The sequence below is a fragment of the Falco peregrinus genome, chromosome 7, assembly GCF_023634155.1.
Source record: "Falco peregrinus isolate bFalPer1 chromosome 7, bFalPer1.pri, whole genome shotgun sequence".
NCBI lineage: Eukaryota > Metazoa > Chordata > Aves > Falconiformes > Falconidae > Falco > Falco peregrinus.
In genome coordinates this window covers 79065178-79088838 of record NC_073727.1, presented here as the reverse complement: position 1 = coordinate 79088838, position 23661 = coordinate 79065178, and the positions used below count along the sequence as shown (strand labels likewise).

Sequence of the window (23661 nt, the reverse complement as noted above, 5' to 3'; positions counted from 1 at the left end):
AGCATACAGGCTCAAGATTCTTGGGGAAAGGTATTTGTACAACTATAAGCTGCGCTCTAAGAGTGCTCCAGGAGACAGTAAACTAAAGGAGCGTAAAGAGTTTAATAAATAGTTTTGTTTGCCCAAAGCAAACAAAAGATTTAATAGGCAACAGCCTTCAGGACTAAGATTGTTAAAAGTGAAACTGCTTTCTTTGCCCTTCAGTTCCAGGACTGTTGTGTACAAGAACCCCTATGATAAATACAAGAGGATTTGCTTGTGCTTTAAAGCGACAATCTGGTGCAAGCCTGCAGCGGAATTATATTCCTGAAGAGTTTGGTGACAGCACCCACCTGAAGGAGAGTTTTAACATAGAAAATTACCTCACACCCCTTGACCTACGGTAACTGTCTGTGGTTAACTACAGAAGCGATGCAAGCTCTCAATTGCATTGTACAAGCTTTCAGGGATAAATCAAGTCAAACAGCATAGTATATTGCGCAGTAAATAGCTCATGTTTTCATATCTTAGATGCATCATTTCCAAAGATGCCCTAATCATTTCACTACTGTGTGAAGTTTGGATTCTGTGCTATACTTTGCATCATTCACAGCTTATGTATGCCTAAAAATCAAGAGGTTTGGCAGAAAATTAATTCTAGGACAACAGTATTATGCTGAGGATATTCAAAATAAGTGGACTTGCTAACTGCTACCACTGCTCCCAAGTTGATTATTCAAAGAGCAAAAAAATTCCCGCCATTAACAAAACCAAACCACATGTGTTATTCACAGAATATATATATATATTCCCATGTAACATCCTGTCAGCTTCAAGTGTTTTCACTTGTATTCTTCTTCTTAAATTTAAGCATACAGAAAAGGCATAAAACCCCATGAAGTCCTGAATGTTTTAAAATTACATCACACCAAAGTGAAACAGGGAAGCAGCTGGCCAGATCAAGAGATGTGAGTTTCTTAAGCAGTTGGTCTTTACAAGTCTTGACAAACCGAGGTTTCACCACAGTAGAACTATGAACTGTTTTCTGAGAAAGCAAGTGTTGATCTTTTGTGACTCTTGTTAATGTTGGGTGAGAATTATGATAGGCACTGGCTTGAGAAATACTAGTTCTAACCCTGTCATGGGCTACGCTGCTTAAATGGAATATACTTTGATAATAAGGATACATTTTCCTAAATATCATAAATACAATACAATTGTCTTCACAGTTTCAGTCATAATACCACAACCCTACAACTAAGCATTTGTAACATGTATCTAAGCATTTACAGATCATTGCAACTATAAGAGTTTTTCAAAGAGCTGACATGCATCTGAAGATACTTCGATGGGGTACCAAAAAAAAAAAAAAAAAAAAAACCCCACACAATCAGTTTGCCTCCCTGGGTAGGCTAATTTACTCAAAATTCTCTTCTTTACAATGATCAGAATAAAGCTTAAAAGTAAATACTGCTACCTTAACAACAGCTAAATGGATTTTTTTTTTAAAATGGCAATATTCCAGTAGTCTGGAAAAAGTATTTCTACAAATGCATTGTTAGACATTCTGAAACTTTTTCGTCTTGTCTTATAACATTATCAAGTAGCAAACACATACAAAATACTAACAATTTATAATGATTAGAAAAAGGTTTCTGCTCCAAGTAAGATCTAAAAAAGTATAAATATTCCAAAACAACTGAAAGGCGCCCATAGAACTCATCCACATCAGCATATTTCTTTAAATATCAGATTAATTTTAACTGTATTATCAGTGTTAGCAGAAAATAATTAATAGACCATTTCCATTTTTATTTTTTATTTTTTCCCAGGCTCCCCCCCCCCCCCCCAAGATACACTGCTTATTCTGATTTAAAGCTCCTGCTTCTTGTTTCACTTGAAGTACATATGAAAGTACATCTGTGAAAAGAAGGAACAAGCATAGTGGGATCACTTTGACAAATTCCCTACCTACATCTCCTAACCTGACCCTGAGCACCATAGCTTGCTTACCTGGGGCTACCATGCCTGCTGTATTTCAGAAGATTTTTCTCAAGACTGAAGCCTAAGAATTAGGCCTAACCTACCAGAATATTTCCCAGTACCAAACTAAACAAAACTACAGAAATACAATGAAAGAAAAATGAAAACAAAAACCCCAAACACGCCACTGTTCAAGGCTGTCAGCCTCTCAGGTCTTTCTGTAAAGAAGTTACATGCCTGCACCAAGTCTGAGCATGGAAACGAGGATAATTATTTACCGACAACCCACTCTTAACAGCAGAGTAAGTTGTACCACTCAGTCCTAAGCAGTGATGCAGAACCAGCATTTCACATTTTCCCAATAATGACAGATCTGAAGACTCTGAGATCTATGCATTTTAATAGATTTTAAATATTTTTTAAAGTCACACTGCTTTGTCAGTTTTGTAATGTATATTTAATTTCTACTTACATTTTAAATAGAATAATGCATTTAACTAGACAATAAAACTGCAGATGCTTTTTTTGCACACAGCTTTATCCGGCATTCCTTTTCAGTGAACCGTGAAAAAAAATTGTTAATTTTTCATATTTGCCTGTATTTAGTCTGCATATTTGATGGCACTACTGGTCTCTGTACTAGCTAATTTTGTTATTATAGTATGCATCTCTAAACCCCAAATACAGTAATATAATAGTCTTGTCAGAAAAAAACCCATCTCATATAATTAACAATTTTAGATAAAAATTTTGTAACAAGGGAAAAGATACATGAAACCTAAGCATCATAGAACCAGGAACTGAACCTTCACATATACTCTTGGGCTCCAACAGTCAGAGTACATTAACACTAGCACAGTTGTTATAGTGTTAGACAAATGTAAAAAGATTTATGATCTTGCCAAAATTAAGGTAAGAGAAATATTGTGCCGCATGTTTTAAGAGAATCTGTTCAAAACAATTTTTAAGCTACAGGAAGCTTTTACCACAAGCAACTTGTAACAGTGGACAAAATCCAGGAAAGCCTCTTGAATTTTTAAACCTCAGTGAAATTACCTGGTTAAGGAAAGCAGCCCTTAGGTCATAACAAGCCTGTTTCTGCACTTCTGTATTACCTGCTCATACCTTGAAGGGATTCATTTTACCAAACGACAACATACATACACATCTCCAACTTAAACCAGTCTTAATCCAAGCAGAAGGCCATTGCTATTGCAAAGGTGATAACAAAAAGTGAGTGTGCTAAAAAGTTCGCATCACCCCAGCAATTCTGATTTTGATTAAAAATAAGGCACAGGGTGCTCTCTGAAAAAGTAAGTGGGGTAATACAAATTTTCTGGAAGAAAAGAGCTTGCCATGTTGAAGCATAGGCTCCCCACCTGAACAGGTCACAAGATTATTACTCATGAAAGCATCGTGCTAGCAAATGCTGAGGCCTACAAGCAGGAATCGCTTCAGTTGCCAGGTAATCTTAGCCAACTCCTGGCAGGGTGGGAAGAGGGAAGGTGTCTTGGATGTCATCAGGACTGCAAAAAGAAAGCTTTAGAAACCATCACCACCTGCTGCACAGGGGCACAGAAACGTATCCCCGCAGAACTCCCTTCCTCACCCCATTCTTCTAAAACTCCTCACAGACCTCCATGTGCTGGAAGCATAGAGCAACTTCTCCCCTTCCCTGCCAACACCATCCAGGAGCAGGAAAGCAGCATACCAGACATGCAGAATGGAGGCCCAGCTGCGCCTTTTCCTCCTTTTCCCTGTCAGTCCCAGGCCCACCTGAAAGATGATCACTGACCACCAGTCACTGCACTACACGTGCACACGAGCTGGGCTGGGGACAGAGCAAGGAGGGTAATCCAATACAAGCAGCACATTAGAACTATGGGCACTACAGTAGTTCAGCGAATTCAGTATTGTGTACTTTCAGGATTTCAGATTGCCCACCTCAAGCCTGATGTTTGGTGGCCTTGAAGAAATGCAGATGAATGTGAATGTGCACGAGTCATCTGCTGCCAAAATATTTCATTATCAGATTTTGTTTCTATCTCAAAGAGATTAAACCATTTAGATTAGTCAATGAAAGAAAAACCCAAGTAGGAAGAAATAAAATGGTGTTCCCTACTCAGCAGTAACATGCGTCTCAGCTTGTCTGGATTTTACCCTTGCTGTTATGACAGGTAAGTGAATAAAATTACTTGACATACGATAAAGCAAAATCTGATTACTCCTTCAAACACATTAAGGCAGCAGTGGACTACTATATTAGACACTTAGGTTCTCTATTTAGAAAGATCTCGGGAGTCTTTTGAACTTTGTAAAGCATAATTTTAAACAATTCTTCCTATTTTCTACTTAGGAATAAAAGTAAAGAAGGGTAACTGACAGTGTAATTCAAACCACAATTGTATTTTACCTCTCAAATGAAGCAATTTTCCCCCTACCTCAACAATGCTTACTGAAATACCCTTCTCTAGTTTGCAAGTTTGGAGGTTTTCCCTTCCGAATGAAACTATCATTGAAAGATCCATTTTCTCAGATGGGAAAGGCAGCATAAACTCCCACTCTTTATACCCACACTTGCACTCCTTTCCCTATCAAAGTTAAAGCACAAATAAAAATATATAAACTAGATTGTATGTCCCAGAAATAGCCAAAAAAACCAAACAAGGCTGTGAGCTTCAGCAAAGGCTGACATTTTCTAAACTGCTTTGCTAGAAAAGCACTCACCAACTTACTGTAGTGAACACAGCTACATGATTCAACAGCTGGTTTGTCATATTGCCCATGTTTGCTATTACAGTGCACCTCACTGCAAGGAAGTCTGGAATTCAGCAGACCAATAAAAGACCCTTAGAAGAGGGGCCCAAAACACCATAGGATTTCTCATCAAGGTAAATTACAGAGAACGAGGGAAGACAAAGTCACCAGAAACAGTAATCCTATCTTATCCCTGTAACATGGGAAAAGATACTCAGAAAGGACTCAAAATATAGCTGAGGAACTACCCATTACTGAAAGAGAAAAACACAATATAAAGAGTTAAAAACACAATATAAAGAGTTGGAAGCAAGCTATTTGTTGGATCATAACACTTCGCATTATAAATGTAATAGACAATGTATGTTGAACTTATAAAACCTAGGAATAGCTTTCAAGAGAGAGAAAACATTTAGCTCTGCATCAAAGTTTTTGACTGTGAAAGACACTTTAACATACATAATGTTTTCTACATTTCTCTTATGTAGCTTTCAAAAAAGAAAAGTGACAGAATTCTTGGTGAAACTACTTACATTGAAGGCATTAGCTGCATTTTTATCATAATACTTCTTCTTTTCATACTTATCCCTAATGAAAAATTCCACAGCTCTGGAAGTAGCCCATTTAAGGAAAATATGCATTCAGATAAATAGCAGCATTAACCTAAAAAAACCTGACGGGTTATTCAAATTAAAGAATTGCACCAGATTCTTGCTCCATCTCATTTTGTAGTTCTAAAACAGAACAAACTGCTTTACACAGAACAATTGCTATTGCAGTGTCAAAAAGAGGGTTGTTTTACTACAGAGAATGAATCAGTTTAATCTCTTAATGAAACAATACGAGAAAGATATACTAGAAGTAACGCAGTGTTCCACAGTTAGGACGTTTTTGCTTGATATTTATAAGCTACGGGGCTGCATTACTGCAAATTCTTGAATAAAGGTACTCATATATGGTAAATAATTAATGGTATTGTTTACCATCAGAACTTGGGAAAACAGTATTTTCTTTTCAGGTAAAAGGTGAAATGCATGTACCTGTTCCCCGATTTGCACAAATTATATCATGCATCAAAAGCTGATCGTAAACAGTTCTCAGAGGTAAGTCCTCCATGAGAATCTCCTACTATAACAAATACCTCTGTGGAAGGGAAAGAAAACCAAAACACTAGTGCTAGAAATACATTGAAGTAAAGGTGGAAATAGCAGCAAGGATATTGATGTAGAAGATCAGAACTGACAACTTCCTAGCTCAAACACAAGGAGGATAAATAGTTGCTTTCCTCAATTATTGTCTCATCCAAAAGCAGTGTGATTACTTTTAACTTTAGTAAAGCTGATTCTCTGGTATCTCTAGAATAAATTTCAATGAATTTGTTTGGTGATCTGATTATCCATTCAAAAATCGAAACTGCAACTGTGGAAGCTCGGATTCATTGCCTCAAACTGCCACAGCAATTTTTCTTCGATCAATAGAAAGACACTTTAGCTCCACATACTGTTGCTTAAGATTAACACTGAGCTCACAGCACCCAGTTCCTTCATTCTGTGCATCAAGTTATATCATCAACAATGACATTTAGATTCAAACTGTATGCAAGTGTCACCTGAACACACTGAATCATAAAAGCTGCAAAACCCGTAACATTCTTTGCTACCTCTTCCCAAATATGCAATTGTGTAATAATACGCAACTCCCATAACTTTTCAGATTTAGCCAAGACAGGATTCCCTCAGAAATTTTATTTTCAAATTCACAGTAGAAATTATTGCATTATATAACCATAGTGGGAGGAAGAGATAGAAAAAGGGAATTGAATCTTTTTCCATGCTATTGGGCTGTAATTGGATAACTACATTAAATTAGAAGTAATTTAGAATTAAACAGAAAATATTTTAAACTTTATTTCTATAAAATACCTTAGAAAAAACTATCACTTCTTCAAATAAAGTCTTAGTTATTTGCCAAAATTAACATTTTCAGATGGCATATTTATTTTGCCAAGTGTTCTAAGTTTTGGTTGCTCAAGATTTTGGTGTTTGGTATTTTAGTTCTTTTGCATAAATATTTCCCTATTTTTAGCAGATTCCCAGAATGCACACTTGACATTTCAGACAATTTGAAAGTTTTAATTTGAAAATTATTAATCACCGAATCATAAGTACGTAAATTTCATAGGGTTTAATTTTTCAGGATGCTATTACACTGGGATATTGAGTTGTGTATTTTGAAAAATACCCACTTTATTCAAGTTACACCACTTCAATATGCATGATTTTCCGGAGCACATTTAAGTTTCTTTAGATCAATAACCTACTGCGCTCTTGGTAACAACAACAAAAAAAATATAATTAAAGCAACCTCAACACATGCCAAAACTGTTTTAAGAGAGTAAAATGAAGAGACAAAATACAATTCTACAATTCACTCTACTCTTGTGGAAATAAAAGTAGAAAAAAAACGCTTTCAAACAGGAAGCTAAAGCTGCCATTCAAAAACACATCAAGATGATCCTCAAAGTTAGCTTCTATGCCAGAGCATCCCTGGCAAGTACAAGGGAAGAATAAAAAAATGCCCAGAAAGGTCAGTCTTGTGATTAAGCAGCAGAAGTGATGGGGGGGGGGGGGGGGGGGGGGGGGGCGGGGACTGGACCTTTAGCCGGAGATTTTGGGAAGATCTCAAATACACGTTTCTCTTGTGTCTCCATTCTACTACCTAAAAAATAGAAATAATTATATTGTAGTGCTACAGGAAGTTAAACACTAACATAGAAGAACAAACACAAAAGTGATCATTACATGCAAAGAGTTTTCATGGTTAATCCAAAAGAATATTCAGAGTATTTAAAATATTCATAACCAGAATACCGATGAGACAGTGCTGATTTTGTAGTGATACAAAGGGCAAAGAGGAAAGGCAAAAAAAGCCCACAACAGCAGCTTGTCATGAATGCCATGTAGGTAAGTAGCTGACAGAGTTATGGGGAAATTGAGAATAAAACATAAAATTGAGAAATAAAATAGAAAAGGTTGGCATCCTCTCTCCTAGCACTGTGTTTTTTAATAAACACATGAAATTAAATATATGCAGTTGACCAAGACCTTAGAAACACTTCGAAACCGACAACTGTTTAAAAGGCTATATAATTATTTCAAAATATACAGTATCAAAGTGATTATTTTTAAAGTCTAAAAATGCAGAGTTTGGTCTGATCTGGCAAGAAAAGCTTATAGTAAAGCTTTATTGCTTCTCCTGCAATAACACCAGTTAATTCAAGTTAGCTGCGGGAAGAACAAAATATACATCTTCAAGACCTATTTTTGAATAAGTTTTAGTCAAAGTATTTCAGTCTTATGGCTGAAATAAAGTTCTAGAATATTACAGCTGGAATGCTACAGTTACATATGCATAAGAAAATTGTATTTTTATCTTAAAAGCTACTGCAATATGAAAAAACGTATCTTTTTTGCTCAAGTGCATTTTGTAATGAGGAGGCTAACCCTTAAAAAAAAAACTTCTGCGCAGAGCATATCAAGCATACTATCTAATAAACAGAAGGACCAATATCACTTTCGGACATAGAAGAAGAAAATTCAGATCCAGTTACAACTAAGTCTGTTTAGCCGCCTCCATAGCTTGTATCATCTTCAAGGTAAGAGAGGTAAGGAAAGATTCAGCTCACTTAACAGTAGTTGTTTAGGATCTCATTATAGTTAAAGACTTCCAGTAAGATCAGGTGAAGCAAATCCTACCTGTGGAGTAACTTCACTGTATGAGGAGCCAATACAAATCTAAATTAATGCCATTATACATTATCCTAATGATTCAGTACATTCAAATAAGGTATTAAGGAAAGTTATTTATTGGTGACAATTTTTCTCCCAACCTTCCCTTCCAGGTATATGGTAATAACCACACGGCAACACAAGTGGTGGCCATTAGGGAGGTTTGGTTTATATAGATATTCTCATGCTACTCATCTGTGCTCACACACTTCAGAGAACGTACGCACTCCAACTCAAAAAAATTACAGAGTACCTAATCTAGAGAAAGGAATCCATACTTCACTTGAGTAGGATCCAATGGCTCATTTTACTTCACCATTCAGCTCATTATTTCCTGTTCAAATGTTTCTAACTTCAGCTGGCAGTTACTCAAGATACAGACAGAATATTCAAGAGCTTCCTAGTATCACTCTAACTTCCTACATACAGGAAATTTATGAAGTCACCTCTTCTGAAAGTAAAAATAAATGGGGCTTGCCAAATCTCATTATGAAGTAGATTTGCTATAACTGAAGTAATTTAAACCTTTTCTGAACAGTTCCCAACTTCCACTGTCATATCTTGTACAACAATGTCAATGAAATAAATAAGGCGAGTTGCCAAACGCAGCAGTTCCTTGAATCGGTCATACCATCTAAAGTCGCATTAAACATCATTTCAATGTGAAAGCTAAACCAAAAAGGATACTGATCTGTTTGAGGTCTTCGGAAGTTCTCTGGTAGATTAGCTTCATAGAGTAGTCTTGCTTTAGTATTTCCCATTTCCTGCATGCACTAAGGAAAAGCGGTAGAAAACTGTTAGTTCATGTCCATTAACATTTTAAATCCTGAAACAGTCAGAATGCTACTGGTATGCTTAAATGACATCAAGTTTTTAACTTGGAGACCTCCCTGCTGTCATATGTCTTAGGAGATGCTCCCATGGCACAGGAGGGCTGCTGCCAAGACTTGTTGGACAAAAGCTAACAACACAGACACTGTTTACTGCATAAACTAACCCATCCAGCAAAAGATAAGCTTTCATCTTTTAGGATGGCTGTTCAAACCAAGAGGAACAAAGGTAAGAAAATGTGTCTGGCACCATAAAGAGGCTTCAGACTGGAGCAGACTTCGAATAGTGAGGGCTTGGTACACCAAAAGAATGTAATCAACAATGAGACAAATGTGTGAACCTTACCTTACTATCCCCTACTAAAAAGGAAAAGGCTTGCAACACATTTGCTACAGACATAACAAAGCAGCAGCTTTCAGAGTCCCCACATAAGGTACAATATAGCTAATATGATACAGAAAAGATAGCTAAACCAATTTCTGAAGTGAGTTTTCAGAATTTAAACTCATTACAGTAGAAATATAACACATTAAAACTACTTTAATTGTAAAACATTTAAGTTGGGGCATCATGATACGCTCAAATCCTTTCAGAAGGACTCCTGGCATTCCTTTCAAATTAGAAACATATTTTAAGGTATTTTACCTGTATTTGTTCTGGTGTCCATTGGTCCAAGTTGACAGACTTGACCCTTGATATATGGACCCCAAGATTTCGATGTATTCCAGCACATCTGATGCAAATAAAAACACCGGTGTTCCAAGAGGCCCATCTTGGACCTAAAGGGAATAGGGAAATCAATTATTTTCAAAACTCCATATACTGTGAAGAATTTCTTTAGCATAGTTCTATACTGACAACAGGAATAAACAAGTATGGATAAAGGCTCACAACTGTTACTCTGGGGTATCTATTACTTCTAACAATCTCCATTGTTAGTAATTTTATCTACATCTTCCTACTTCTAAGTGATGCCACATAACATTCGAGTTAGCCAGATTAAGGTAGGAAGTCATACGGTGGTGTACACAGCCCTCCCCTGCACATGAGAAAAAAGAACCCCAAACAAACTTTACAAACTTGGCTTACTAGTAACAACAAAGTTTTGCTTACATCTTGAATAATCCTTGTGGCTACACATAAGATGCAAGCATCAGCAGAAATCAGTAGAAGTTGCCCCCTTTTCTCCAATTAAAAGCATCCCAAGACACGTATCTGAACTTGGAATTAAATGCAGGGCAATCTTATATTTATGTAACAAATGCTTTAGTACCTCATACAGCACAGACTTTACAACAGTAGCATGCAAGCTCTTAGGGAATAATACACAGATTTGCAAAACTAGCTCATGAAAATGTCCACGACTAAGAACAGTGGAAAACTGAACCCATTCAGTACCCTCGATTCCTACGCTACAGTATCAGTTGCCATTCACAGCCCAATGAATTTGCTCACAGAATCAGGTCGATTTATGAACCTTACCATTGTTTCTCAGCTGTGTTGGCATGTTCAGAGAGACCTAGAATATGCTGGCCTGAACTCCCAGTGACACTTGGGATGTCTGACTTGAAGTTACTAAACAGTCTCAAACATTTATATCATTTTATTTCAGCCCCATACACCACCAATGTTTAAGGCACTGCTTTAAAGCCCATCTGATTCGGAGCTCTAAAGAGCTCAAAGATTAAGTCATTGATCATCACAAGCAAGAAGGCACACTGAAGAGTTGGAAAACATTTCAAGCAATTAATTTCCACTTTTGTATGATAAGATGCGGACCTAGACCACTTATGCAACTGTAGCAGTTTGCATTACAATATTAATAAATCGTACACATTCCTGTGGCCTAGAAAATAATTTTATGCCTTCTTCTCCTGATCTTTAGCTTAGAACTGTGTTGGGTTGACCACAGTCAAGCACCCACAGAGCTGCTCACTCACTTTCCTGCAGGACAGAGAGAAAACAGAAGGAAAGTGAGATGACGTGCAGACTGAGATAAGAACAGTTTTACTAAGTGAAGCAATAACTGCACACAAGCAAAAAAAAAAAATATATTTCTTCACTACTTCCCATTGGCAGGCAGGTATCCAGCCACTTCCTAGAAAGCCGGGCCTCAGCACACACAAGACTTGCTTTGGAAGACACCACCGTAACCAAGAATGTCCTTTCTTCTTCCTTTCCTTGAGCATTTATTGCTGAGCATAATCATACGGTGGGGAATGGTCAGTTAGAGTCAGCAACAGTCCCAGCTGTCTCCTCCCAATTTCTTGCCCACTCACCCACAGCCCACTCATCTGCAGGGGGCAGAACAAAAAAATATAAAAATTAAAAAAAAATCCCTGATAGCATGCAGCACTGTTCAGCAAAAGGCCAAAACACGCAAGTTGGGAGAAATCCTTTCAGTTAAGACTCCATTCTTTTGAGCTGGTATTCAAAAATCCCAAGATACATTCACAGGTCCCCAAATTTGTTGCAAGAAGCCTTCCCCTTACTAGTGGAAATATTGGCTATATTTAAGGTAGCCACCTTGCTTTTAATTTCTCATATTCAAGATCTCAAAAAGTCAAGTGACCTACATCCGTTAGTCAACCTTTAAAACCAAAATGATTAAGATGACTGGCAGTTTTCAAAATTAAGTGTTACCATCATAGAATTGGATTTCAGGCGTCAAGAGATCTAACAGTTACTCATTGAAACTAATACATAATTTCCCACAGGGCACTTCTACGTTAAAACTACTACTTGTCAGGTAAGATCAAACCAGCCAAGCTTTTTACAACGTGTGTCTTAAATAGTTCAACAACTAGCAACCTGTTAATCTGCCTTTCTATTTTCCCTTATAAAACACTACAAACACAAAATACCCTGTCCTTACAGTCTGTGTAGACCTATATTATTATTACAGGAAGATCCCACTTAAAATTTATATGACTTTACTTTTAGTACTCCAGGGTAGAGCTTTGCAGGCCATTTGCCTGAACATAGCAAGTTTCAGCTAAAGCAGTATACCAGAAGAATTCTTAGCCACTTCACTGTAGATGGACAACGCACCTCAGCTTATGCAATTGCTTCATGTACCCATAGTGGTTTATAAACAAAAAGGTAAGGCAAAGCAAGAAGTGTCCAACAGCTTCTCCAGGTTTTTTCCTCCAAGGTATAACCCAGGGATGTGCCTTCCAAAGAGGAAGGTCGGTTTTGATCGCATTATAGGGACAGAAGGTGCTTATCTGTTGCATTTATGTGCCATTCACGTTATCCTATACAGTGTTTACAGTCACTATAAACTTTTTACTGCAACAGTTTTTGTACAGCTAGACATCACGTGAGTTTCCTATTTTTCAGGTTCTTCCTTAGCTATGATATCTCAGACAAGCAAGTTCTACGTTAATGAGAAAAGACCAGAATGAGGGCTTGACATGACTAAAGTCTCTCTTAATAAATGAAAAGACAGATCAGATCATTAATATCATAGTTTAACATTTTAACTTAATTTTTTATTAACAAGACCATAACACAGCTTGTCAATTAGCTGGTTTTCTCCTGGAAAAGAGCAGTCTTTTATTTTCCCAGATGCTCAGACTTCATTAGTTTGTACTTATTCCTGAAGTAACTTAGGGAAATCAAATATATTTAAGCAATAAAGTAACAAATTAAGCAACAGAACAACAGACAAACCTGAGTCTAGACAAAAATGTTCATATGTAATCTCTGAATGTATTTCAGACTAATGACAATACACAATATTGAACACTTCAAATGACTAATGTTTTTAATTAATACAGATTAATCATAGCCACAGTTAAGCAGTAGTCAAAAGAAGTTACAAAATAATGTTTTCTCTGTGGGCATCAAACCAGCTGTGCTTGACTTAACCAGTCAACTAAAGCTTGAAGTCCGTAAACCTTCCTGTGTGAGAAATGTTTAACAGTTATTTGGACTGATTCAATAAACAATTTACAGTTATCTCAATTCTGTATAAAGTCAGAATCCTTATTTCTGTACACAGGAAGTATTTTGCACTTAGTGGAAATACTCACAGGTTTCTTCTCACTGAATCCTTAAAGATACCTTAAAGATTTGGGTTTCTCCAACAAAATTTACAAAAGGAATCTACTTTATCTACTGTATGTATCTTGCTAGCTAATTAAGAAGAGAGACATTTGGCTTCAGAAATGAAGACTGGACATTAAGAATCTTGATGACTACTATTTCATGCTATTTAAAACACCTTTGTATGTCAGTAGCAATGCTATCTTACCTATCAAGAACTGCACTATACCAACTCAAATCAGACAACATTAACATGAAATACTATTTGACGTAAGTTTTAATACAATTGTAATTTTATTCTTTTGAAAGCCATTTTAATACAAACCTTTTACTAAAAGTTTTTACAAGAAGAGCCGAGCTGCACTTCACCAGCTTGCTGCACCACTTATCAATGCACCACTGACATAAAAACATACTTCAAACAATGTCTTCAGTACTTTAAGGTATTTTTAACTGCTTAAAAATATTTTCAGCCTCTTTCATCCTTTTCTGAAGTCAATTTAAGGAAAAAAGCTGTAGGACTTGGTACTGTTCTGAAAATGACCAATGGTTATACTGGGATACTATGAAGTCCCTGAAACGCTACCTGGCTGAAACAAGGGGAAAAAGAATCAGCAATCCTAAACCAGACTGCTGCTTCCAAGATGAGAATCTAATTTATTTTCTTCAATCTAAATATTTTATTTCTTTTCTATATTTTTCTACTGGTTAAGTTTCCTTTTCAGTTCTTAATAGGTAGTTAGGTAAGGTCAGCTGTGAAGGTGTGCGTGCTATTTTCCAGAGGAATTGTCAAGACAAGATTTTTGAATGCATTAGGTCACTCTTGTGAACATGTGACAACATTCCTTAGGATGGCCTGACATTAACAATTGAAGTAACCTTTACACAGTAACTAACCCTGAATAAAAATCCACGAGGTACATTGTGCATATTTAATCTTACTGGCAACTTTAATTTGGTAACCTTCATAAAAAGCAATGACTACGTTTTGATTTGAATTTAAACCCAGCACAAGTGCAAACTTCTTGTAAGAGCTAAGTAGAAAGATGGATCTGAGCCGTCAAATGACTTCACACAAATTAATCTGGAGCCTTGTCCATGTTAAATGGAGAATACCAGGGGACATTTCCTGCTGCACTGGGCCTGGCTGGGATGGCATTAACTTGCTTCATAGCAGCACGTATGGAGTTGTGCTTTGAATTTGTGACTAAAACAGTGCTGGTAACACCAATGGTTTAGCTACGGCTGGACAGTGTCTGCAGAGAGTCAAGGCTTTCCTTCTACCCCCACACAGTAGGCAGGGGGTGGAGAAGGGGCTGGGAGGGGACCAAGTCAGGCACAGTGGACCCCAACTGACCAAAGGGACATCGTGCTCAGGAACAAAAGCTGGGGGAAAGAAGGAGGAAGAAGCGGGGGCATTTGTGGTTATGGTGTCTGCCTTCCCAAACAACTGTTACGCATGCTGAGACCCTGCTCTCCAGGATGTAGCTGGACATCTGCCTGCTGATGGGAAGTAGCGAATGAAATTCTCTTTTTGCTTCACTCATGTGCACAGCTTTTGCTCTCCTTATTAAACTATCACAATCTCAAGCTACAAGTCTTTCCACTCTCCTACTTTCTCCCCACTCCACAGGAGAAGGAACCGCGCAAGACATAGGGTGGGTGTTCACCTGCTCGCCAGGATCAACCCACCATGCCTGCTACTACATTAGTTTGTGTTAGGAATTGTACATCAAGTTTTGAATAGAAACTAGAATTCCATTAGATGCACAGGAACAGCAGTATTTGCTATGTGTTTAGAGTATTTATGGAGTCCTTTACTTGAGACCATCTAGACTAAGAATGAAAAAAATATTTAAGCAGGAAGTGTTGTGTCTTCTGACATGTCTTTAAGTTTTTAGAATTGCTAGATAACTTGTGAATTTAAGAACCAATCTGGAGAGTTTTTTCCAGTTACAGTAGACTTCCATGCCAGTATAGTTACTGTACAGAACCAACATCCTCCCTACTTGCAGAAATATCTACAGCTACTAAAAAACTGAGAACATCTCAAAGAATTACTTCAGTTGTTTAAAAATTAAGCAATAGAGCTTGAAAGTAACTTACATAATTTTAGAAACAAATCTTCACATAAGTTTATTTCAAACCAATTTTTAAATTGCTGCAAAGGTTATCCATCTTGACATGACATTCTTTTATTCTAAAACGCAAATTCAAAGTGTGAATTTTGTGAAAAAAGCATCATTTTTACATATTTTCCAGCGAGGCAAAAGCTTTTGTCCCAACATATTTCAAAAATTTCCCCCCTTTTTCCCCCCACACTGTCCCTTCTTCAAGATATTATTTTTTATGGGATATTTCTCCTCCATATTATTTAAACCAGACTAGTACCTTGCACATGCTTGATGTGTGTGCATATACTCCCATATATCCCTTTCTTCCCATATATATATATATCCACCCCCCTAACTCATTCAATTAGGACCATGTGTTCTTCCACTCCATTACATTAGAAAGCTGACTGAAGAAGCTGCAATAAACATTCACAGATTGCTGACACACCCCACTAATGTAATTATAGCTGATACAAAAAGTTGGTTGTAGGTACAGCTGATACAGATCTTCGGGCAAGAATGATGACAGGAATGATAATGCTGGTATAGTGCATTTCCAAAGAAAACACAAGACAAAGCACATTAGTTTTTAGAAGTCCAAGGTTTAAGTTTTATTCCAAACTGCTGGGTTTTTATTTTGCATCAGCAGATGCATAGTACTGTATTGGGTCCAGAACAAGGCTTACATGACACTGCTCATTCAAAACGCTGAGGGAAAAGCACTTCACCTGTATTACAAAAAACGTGGAAGCCTTGTATACTAACTGTATATCAATACAAACAGTCAATACAGTGTGAAACACTGCTTCAGTGCTGTGATTAGTTTGTATAAAAATCCTGCAACTGCTTTAAACACCTCAATCAACTCTCCATCCTCTGCTTCTACCTGCAGTAAGAAGTCAGTGAGAAAGGTTATACGCTAACAGACAAGATTGGGCAGGAGTAGGACCAACTGTCACACAAACAAGTTAAAAACAAAAAAAAGGCAGCAGAGACCAGAACAAAATAAAGAGGCAAAAGGAAACAAAAGTACTGGGATATGACATAACTGGGAGATGCCCACAATGGAGCAAGTATAAGATTACTGCACGTATGACTACAAAATAGGAGAATGATGATGGTTGCCTCCCTTACTGCAATAATTGAGAGTTTCCTTCCCTCCATCAGTCCACTACCATGTGTTCAGCTTAATGTAACTGCAAGGTTAATACTGAAATACTTCTTTTGCTGCAACACAAGTGCTGCCCACTCTTACTAAACATCTCAATTTACAGAGAGCAAACAGAGGTCAGAACTAGGGCAAAACCAACAAGTACACAGCCCTTCAATTTTATATTTGCTGTCAAAGGGATGGGTGACTGGTTTACATCTCGGCAAACTACTCTGAACCCTTTATGCTACATGCATAAACCCAATTACCCAGGAGACTACAAAATTTGAGACAAAGTTATCAATGAAGAAAGCTTGTCAAGCTTAAGTTTAAATAAGGTTTGTATGAGATGCACATAAAACCAAAGTTAGTTTCCACTCTACATTCTTGCAGTTGCCAATTAGCAATTCTACAAGGAAGGAAATCAAGTATTACATATAACAGAGTGCTACTGCTTTGCATTTCAATACAGTCTGCAGCAAACTTATCTTGGGTCAACATCTTCAAATACTTATGGCAGACTACAATTCGTCCTTGCCCTCAGCTGCAGCTCACCTGTCTTTTGACCATAAAAGTGGCCACAGTGAAGTCACTTGCTTTTTCCTCTGTGTCTCCAAATTCTGCTGCTGGTTGAGAGACTTGTTTTCTCAAATAACTGGCTCCATCTTGTGGAACAGGGCATTAACTGCAAGAAAGCCTACACATCTTTTCTGACTCGCCCTGACTCGTTGCTAGCCACTTCCTGAAAACTATCACTTTCTAGCCAAAGACCAGTAAGTCTCAATGGCTGCATCAGCGCAAGCATGCCCCATGCAGTGCTCACTCTCTCCGTGTTACTCCCCCAGTTCATATTACACAAATGTTCTGCTACTCCATATTTCAACCAGGTTATCAACAAATATTTTGCAGAAACATCTGTAATTTCTTCAAGATGGGATACAGATAAAGATCATGAACAGAAGAAAGCACTCACATATCAGATACAGAGCAAAGAAAGAAACCCAGAAAGCAGTGGTTGTATTCTGTGTAATTCAACACAAGAAGAGCTAAGTAACACAAAACTGTCCCTCCTCCAGCAGCTCCTCAGGGAAGAATAAAGAACAAGGCGAAACGATAGTCACTCCTCCGAGATTCCCTCCTTGAAACATAGCATCCTAGAGACAGCGATTAAGTCAAGGCTCAAAACCAATACAGTTATTAGAATCCATTTTCAGTCTAATCCTGCTTCTTCAAAGACCCCTCTTACTAACCTCACTGGAGGCTGCTTATTTCTCCCCCCAAAAGGTAGAATCACATCCACCATCTCCAGCCATTTTTGATCCACAGTCTCTCAGCAGACACAAAGAAAAAAAAAAAAAAAAGAGGAAAAAAATCCAAGAACACACACACAAACCCCACAACACAAAAAGCTTAATTGCAATGCTAATCATGTCCTCTGCATCAGACATTGTGAATTAAAGAACAAATTTTAGAAAGAATAAAAGATCTTACATAAAGATCTTCAAGCAAAGGTAACCACAAGAACCAAGGTACAAGAATCTTTATTCTCAAATAAAATGTTATTCAAGGTCTTTGAACCTTCAGAGACTACTGATATGGGACTGTTTACCCATCACTTGATCCACTGAATTAGTTTCTGATTAAGCAGAACAAACAGCCTGAAGCACGTTCTTGTGTCACATCTACTTCCCCACATTAAGCTTGATTTCTTTTCCTCTACAGTAGAAAAGGCTTCCTTGCTTTACCACTATACCCTACGACTAGGAAAACCATGCAAGCGCAGTCTTTGCATGCTTTTCAGATATCAAAGTCTAAGTATGCAACAAAATACTGTTCTATATAAACAAAGACAAAAGGTCATAGCTTAAACACATCTTTAAAAGATCTTAGAAGACATCTTCAGAAGTCTCTTGTAGCTGGCTTAGTAAGCCTGTGATAGATAGTCAAGGCCAGAATTTGAGAACTTCAGATCTGTCATATTAAAAAAAACAGAAGGGGGGTTCAAACAAGCAGGGCTGTTTTAATAGATTTAAATACAATTGAACTCAACAGCATAACATTGCACTGAAGGCAGACAATACAAGCAATGAAACAGCCCAGCTCCATAACAACTGCAATTTGTGGGGGTCAAGGTATATTGCAAGGACAGTGGAAAGACAAAACTTAGAAGCATCACTTGACTATTTTTAGCCAGTGTCTGGTAAGTGGTATAGTGTTTCAGGGACAGAATTCCTCTAAGTTTGTCTTTTCTGTCTAGATAACCATTTTTCATGAGTCATCAACAAATCCATTAAGCTCAGTCCTATTCATAGCTCTGAAGAGGCTGTGTAGAAGTACTCTGAATGAAACTCTTCCCCCTGCACAACCTGTCCTGCCTCTAGAAGAGAGACACAAATATGTATCAACCAGTTTCAATTATTCCTTCGGCTCACTGATCCATCTGCTTCAACAGGACCAACAATTGTTTAAAATGTTTCAAAGAAATTAAAGACAGCACCCCTATATCAAGAGCTGTATAAAACCTTAACTAGAAAGGAAGTACAGTGGCATGAACGTTCTTTCAGTTCTATGTTTAAGCCACAAAATTAAGTGCCTGGCTTGATAACTACTTTAATTCTGGACTATATTCAAGTCATACAACATTTCAAACATCAAAAACTTCACACAGGAAACTAAGTTAGGAATATGAACAAATGGAGTTTGTAAATCAGAGGACTGGTTAGTTACAACAATTGGAAATACACAGGTAACGGCAGTTTATTTTTGAGATGAATGGCCTTTTTCTTGTCTAATAGCCAGTTGGCACAAGCTGTCTTGTAAGGTGACAAAGTAGAAGGATTGAAATTATTTGGCCTTATTAACGAACAGCAAATTACTATAAGTCTGACTTTTGACTGAAGAAGATTGTAAGAAGGTAAGGGGTTTTTTTCAAATTAATCATTTTACCATCATCATCTAATGTTTGGTATAATGCAAATGCTAAGTTATTAAACAAAATATAAGATTTAGATCACTGTGAAGTTACATACATACATAGTTGATGATTCTTCATGTAAAGTAACAGCAAGAGAAAAAGGAGATCACAAATGGCTTTTGGGGATTTGTTCCCCAAAACGGCACAAAGGCCTCCTATTAATCTTAGAAATGAGAGGATTTAAATAGAACACTTTCCTCATTAAAACACTTATTTTTAATACAAATAACCATTTAAATCAGTGTTTCATATTGAAACGTCTTTTAAAACAATTTTCCAAAGTTTGTATTCCTGACTTGGAAGTATTTCGCACCACAGATTACCCCCACCACCCTAACACTGCCCCGGCAAGCAGGATCATAACCAACTGCTGACCTGTCAGGAGAGCAGCTCCCGGTCCTCGGCTGGCAACCACACCTGCCATGCTCACACTTGGTTACCTAGAGCACACGTACACGTATACGGACGGCATATACAGAGCACACAGGACACTGCCACAGTACTCCTGCCAGCCTGGGGGATGCCAGCCTGCTGCAGCACACCCTTTGGAAAGTCAAGTCACTGCCCTAAGAATCAGAAATTACAGAGTTGGCACAGCCCTGACACATTCAGTAAGCTACAGCTTCAGAAATCAAGTTTACATTTGGCTAAGGAGTAGCGCTCTAATTCTACCCTGCCTGCTCACTTGTAAAGGGAAAGACTGCTTGTGTCAAGAGTTCAACCTGCAAGAATAAGGTGCACAAGCTGTCACTGCCTGTTAGAGCATTTGGTACTTTCTAAAAAAGACAAGGTTACATAGTCTATTACAGTACCGGTAGGAAGCTTCTGGAGCTGGTCTTGACTGCAATTTTTCCCTCGTCAGCAAGGAACTGCTAAAAGGCTTCCTGTTTTAAGTATACGATTTATATTCCTTTTATATGCAGAAATAAAAGGAAAACTGGGGAACAGTGAGTTCTTACAAAATATTTTTGTAAGTTGATAGCCAAGCATCAAGTAAAAGCATTACTGATAAGAAGAAAAAAAAGCATAAATCTATGCTACTCTGTTGGGATGTAGCAAGAGCCTCCCTGCATAGCCAGACACAGAATAAAGGTTATATAAGCATCTGCTGAAAAGAGTCTTCAGCCAGTAATTGCAGTTCTTCCTTGAATGATGACAAAAGCCTCAGAAATATGATTTTTTGGAAGATGGGTTTATGATATAGCCTTGTTTGCCATGAACTGGAACAAAAGATTACCTCCTATCTGAGAAAAAATATCCAGTAATTGCACTAATCACTTCCCTTTATCATTTTTACTCAAACATAACTGAAGAGACTCTGAAGTAAACACTCCCTAAACTACACAACCTCTGCACAGCTCTCAGTGACTCCAGAGATACTCTCCCTCAAACATTCTGTATTACAAAGCAGGTAAATGCGCTTCCACGACCTCTCCCACGTGGACCTACATTTGAAAAAGAGGCAGAGAGAACCAGAGATCCAAGTCTGCAGACAAGAAGCAGTGCCGTATTTCAGGCTCTGGACTCTAGAAATAGAATGAAAACATCTGCAAAGACTGGCCAGTTAGTTTCTCGTACCAGTCTTCTCTGCTATACTGGTTTGTGCTGGGACAGAGTTTATTTTCTTCATAGCAGCCCATATGGCACGGTGTTTTGGATCTGTGAGCAAAAGAGTCGATAACACACCAGTGCCGTAGCTGTGGCTGAGCTGTGCCTGCACAGCTTCAAGGCCTTTCCTGCATCTCAGGCTGCCCCAGCAGCAAGCAGGCTGGGGAGAGGGGCAAGAGGTCTGTCAGAGAGCCTGTCTGCCTGCCCCCAAGCACAAATACATTGCAGTTCCCAGGCACAGCCGCCTACCGTGCAAATGCAACTCCATTCTTGGATGATCCCTGAGTTTTAGTGTAAGAACATTATCAATCTTCAGAGCAGCACCTTCTGCAGACCGCAGGGTATTACCAAAAGATCACAGGAAAGAACAGGCTAACGAGGACAGAGTCAAGCCTTCCCTCCACTTTAAACTCCAATGCAATGCACACAAATCCTTCCCACAAATCCTCAGGACTTGCATTCTAGGCTAACTACACCCCAAAAACTGTACTCTGGGATCCCAAAGTGTCAGCAAACAACTTGACCTTGGAGTGCTTCAATACCCATCCTTGTAGCTGGGTTTGGGCTGATCCACAAAACAAAGTATGTGTGCTCTCCAAAGTGCTTAAAACTTGTTCTTTGTAAGTTACAGCTACTGTATTTCCTCATTTAATAAAAGCTATAAAATAATTTAGGTGTGACTGGACATCCTGAGGTCATTTAGGCTAACTTAATGATCCAATCAGATTTAATTAGACCAGGCTGCCAAGGGCTTCATTCAGTTGTCTTGAACACCTCTGAAGTATGTTCCACCACCTCTCTGAGGAAAACTTGGTCCAGTATTTGACCACTTCATGGTTTAAAAAAAAAAAGCTTTATATCCAGTAAGAATGCATCACACCACACAAGGCTGAAGCGTGCTTTGCATTTTTTCAAAGGCATTTTCTTGCTTCGTAGAACTATAGCAGTCTCCTCTGAGATGATACTAAATTAAATAACACAGCTAAGCATTCCAGCATACCAGACAAACATCAACACTCAGGTTTCATTAATCACCTACATGTGACTGGGAAAGGAAGAAAAAACATTTAAGTTGCACTCTCAACAGCTGTTTCAACTGGCTTTGCATTTCAAGAAAAATGGAAAGCAAGGGTGGTGGGTTTTTTTGGTGTAATTTATTTTTTCAAAGTGATTGCTACCTTCTGTAGTTGTAAGAAAAGAAGTTGTGGCTGTAAAGTAGCTTTCCTCGCAATATCATTTTCTTCAAAAGCCAGGACAAGAAGCTGAATACAATACCAAAGCACTTGGTTGCATTTTGTCTGGAATGCAAACTTGTGAGTAAGTGTTCAGAGTAGAATTAAGGTTGCTTGAGAAGTATCAGTTCTCCAAATATATTCCCAAAACTTTGCAAGATTCTCTATCAAAATCTGTTGTATTTTGAAAAAAAGTCTCATTTAAGATCAAACACTTGACAGAAGCTTTTTGCTGTGCAAACATATTTTTGGAGTAACATTTTTGAACAGGAACTCCATGAACACCTTAACTCCATGGAAATTGCAGTGAACGAGATAAGTGTGAAGGGACATTTAGCGTCATTTCTTTCATAAGCTGTTTGCTACAGGCTGCAGAACACCCAGAAAAGCAAACCAAAGCTACACAGTCTTTATTGGTAATGATAGTTACCTTTACTGAGAACACACAAGAGACCCTCAGCCATTTTGGTGGGTTAACCTCGGCTGGCCACCACACATCCACTAAGGCAGAGAAAATAAAATGAAGAAACTCATGGGTCAAGATAAAGGCAATTTAATACAGAAAAGCAGAGGCCATGTGCAGAAGCAAAAGAAAACAAGGATTTATTCTCTACTTCCAATCAGCAGGCAATGTCCATTTCCCGGGAAACAGGGCGTCTGCTGGGAGCCTCTGGGAAGCTGCTCTGGAAGACAAACATCTTAACGATGAATGCTTCCCTCCACCTCCTTTCTCTTAACTTTTTTTGCTGAGCACAACATTATGGTATGGAATATCCCTTTAGCCTGTTGGGGTCAGCTGTCCTGGCTACATCCTCTTTCAGCCTCTTGCCCACCCCAAGCCAAGTGCCCTTTGGAGCCACTTGGGAGGTTGGAGGGACAGCCTTGATGCTGCACTAGCACTGCTCAACAACAGCCAAGACAGCAGTGTCATCAACACCCTTCCAGCTACAAATACGAAGCGCAGCACTGCGAGGGCTGCTATGGGGGGAGTTAAAGTTAAGTCCATCCTAGTTAGACCCAATGCAACACTTCAGTACATTTACAGTTGTAAAACGAACCCACCTAGATATCACTTGGCAATGAGAACAAAGACTGAAAAGCCTATGCTCAACGTGTTATTGGCATTTCTCTTTGACTTAGCCGCTGCTTAGGAGGGGAGCTCAAATGCAAAGCACTTTGCCACTGCCAAGGTAAA

The 23661-nt window shown here is 38.2% G+C and overlaps 1 protein-coding gene across 5 annotated transcripts in view; it reads right to left on the bottom strand.

Moving 5' to 3' along the window:
* Positions 1 to 23661, bottom strand: part of SMAP1 (small ArfGAP 1) — a 96074-nt gene that overhangs the window by 59365 nt on the left and 13048 nt on the right. For all 5 annotated transcript variants that reach the window (XM_055809576.1, XM_055809577.1, XM_055809578.1 and 2 more), the window contains exons 2-4: positions 9984 to 10117; positions 9195 to 9280; positions 5253 to 5328 (exon numbers count right to left, since the gene is read on the bottom strand). In XM_055809576.1, coding sequence (XP_055665551.1) covers positions 5253 to 5328; positions 9195 to 9280; positions 9984 to 10117 — 296 coding nt within the window. The remainder of the gene's footprint in view (positions 1 to 5252; positions 5329 to 9194; positions 9281 to 9983; positions 10118 to 23661) is intronic.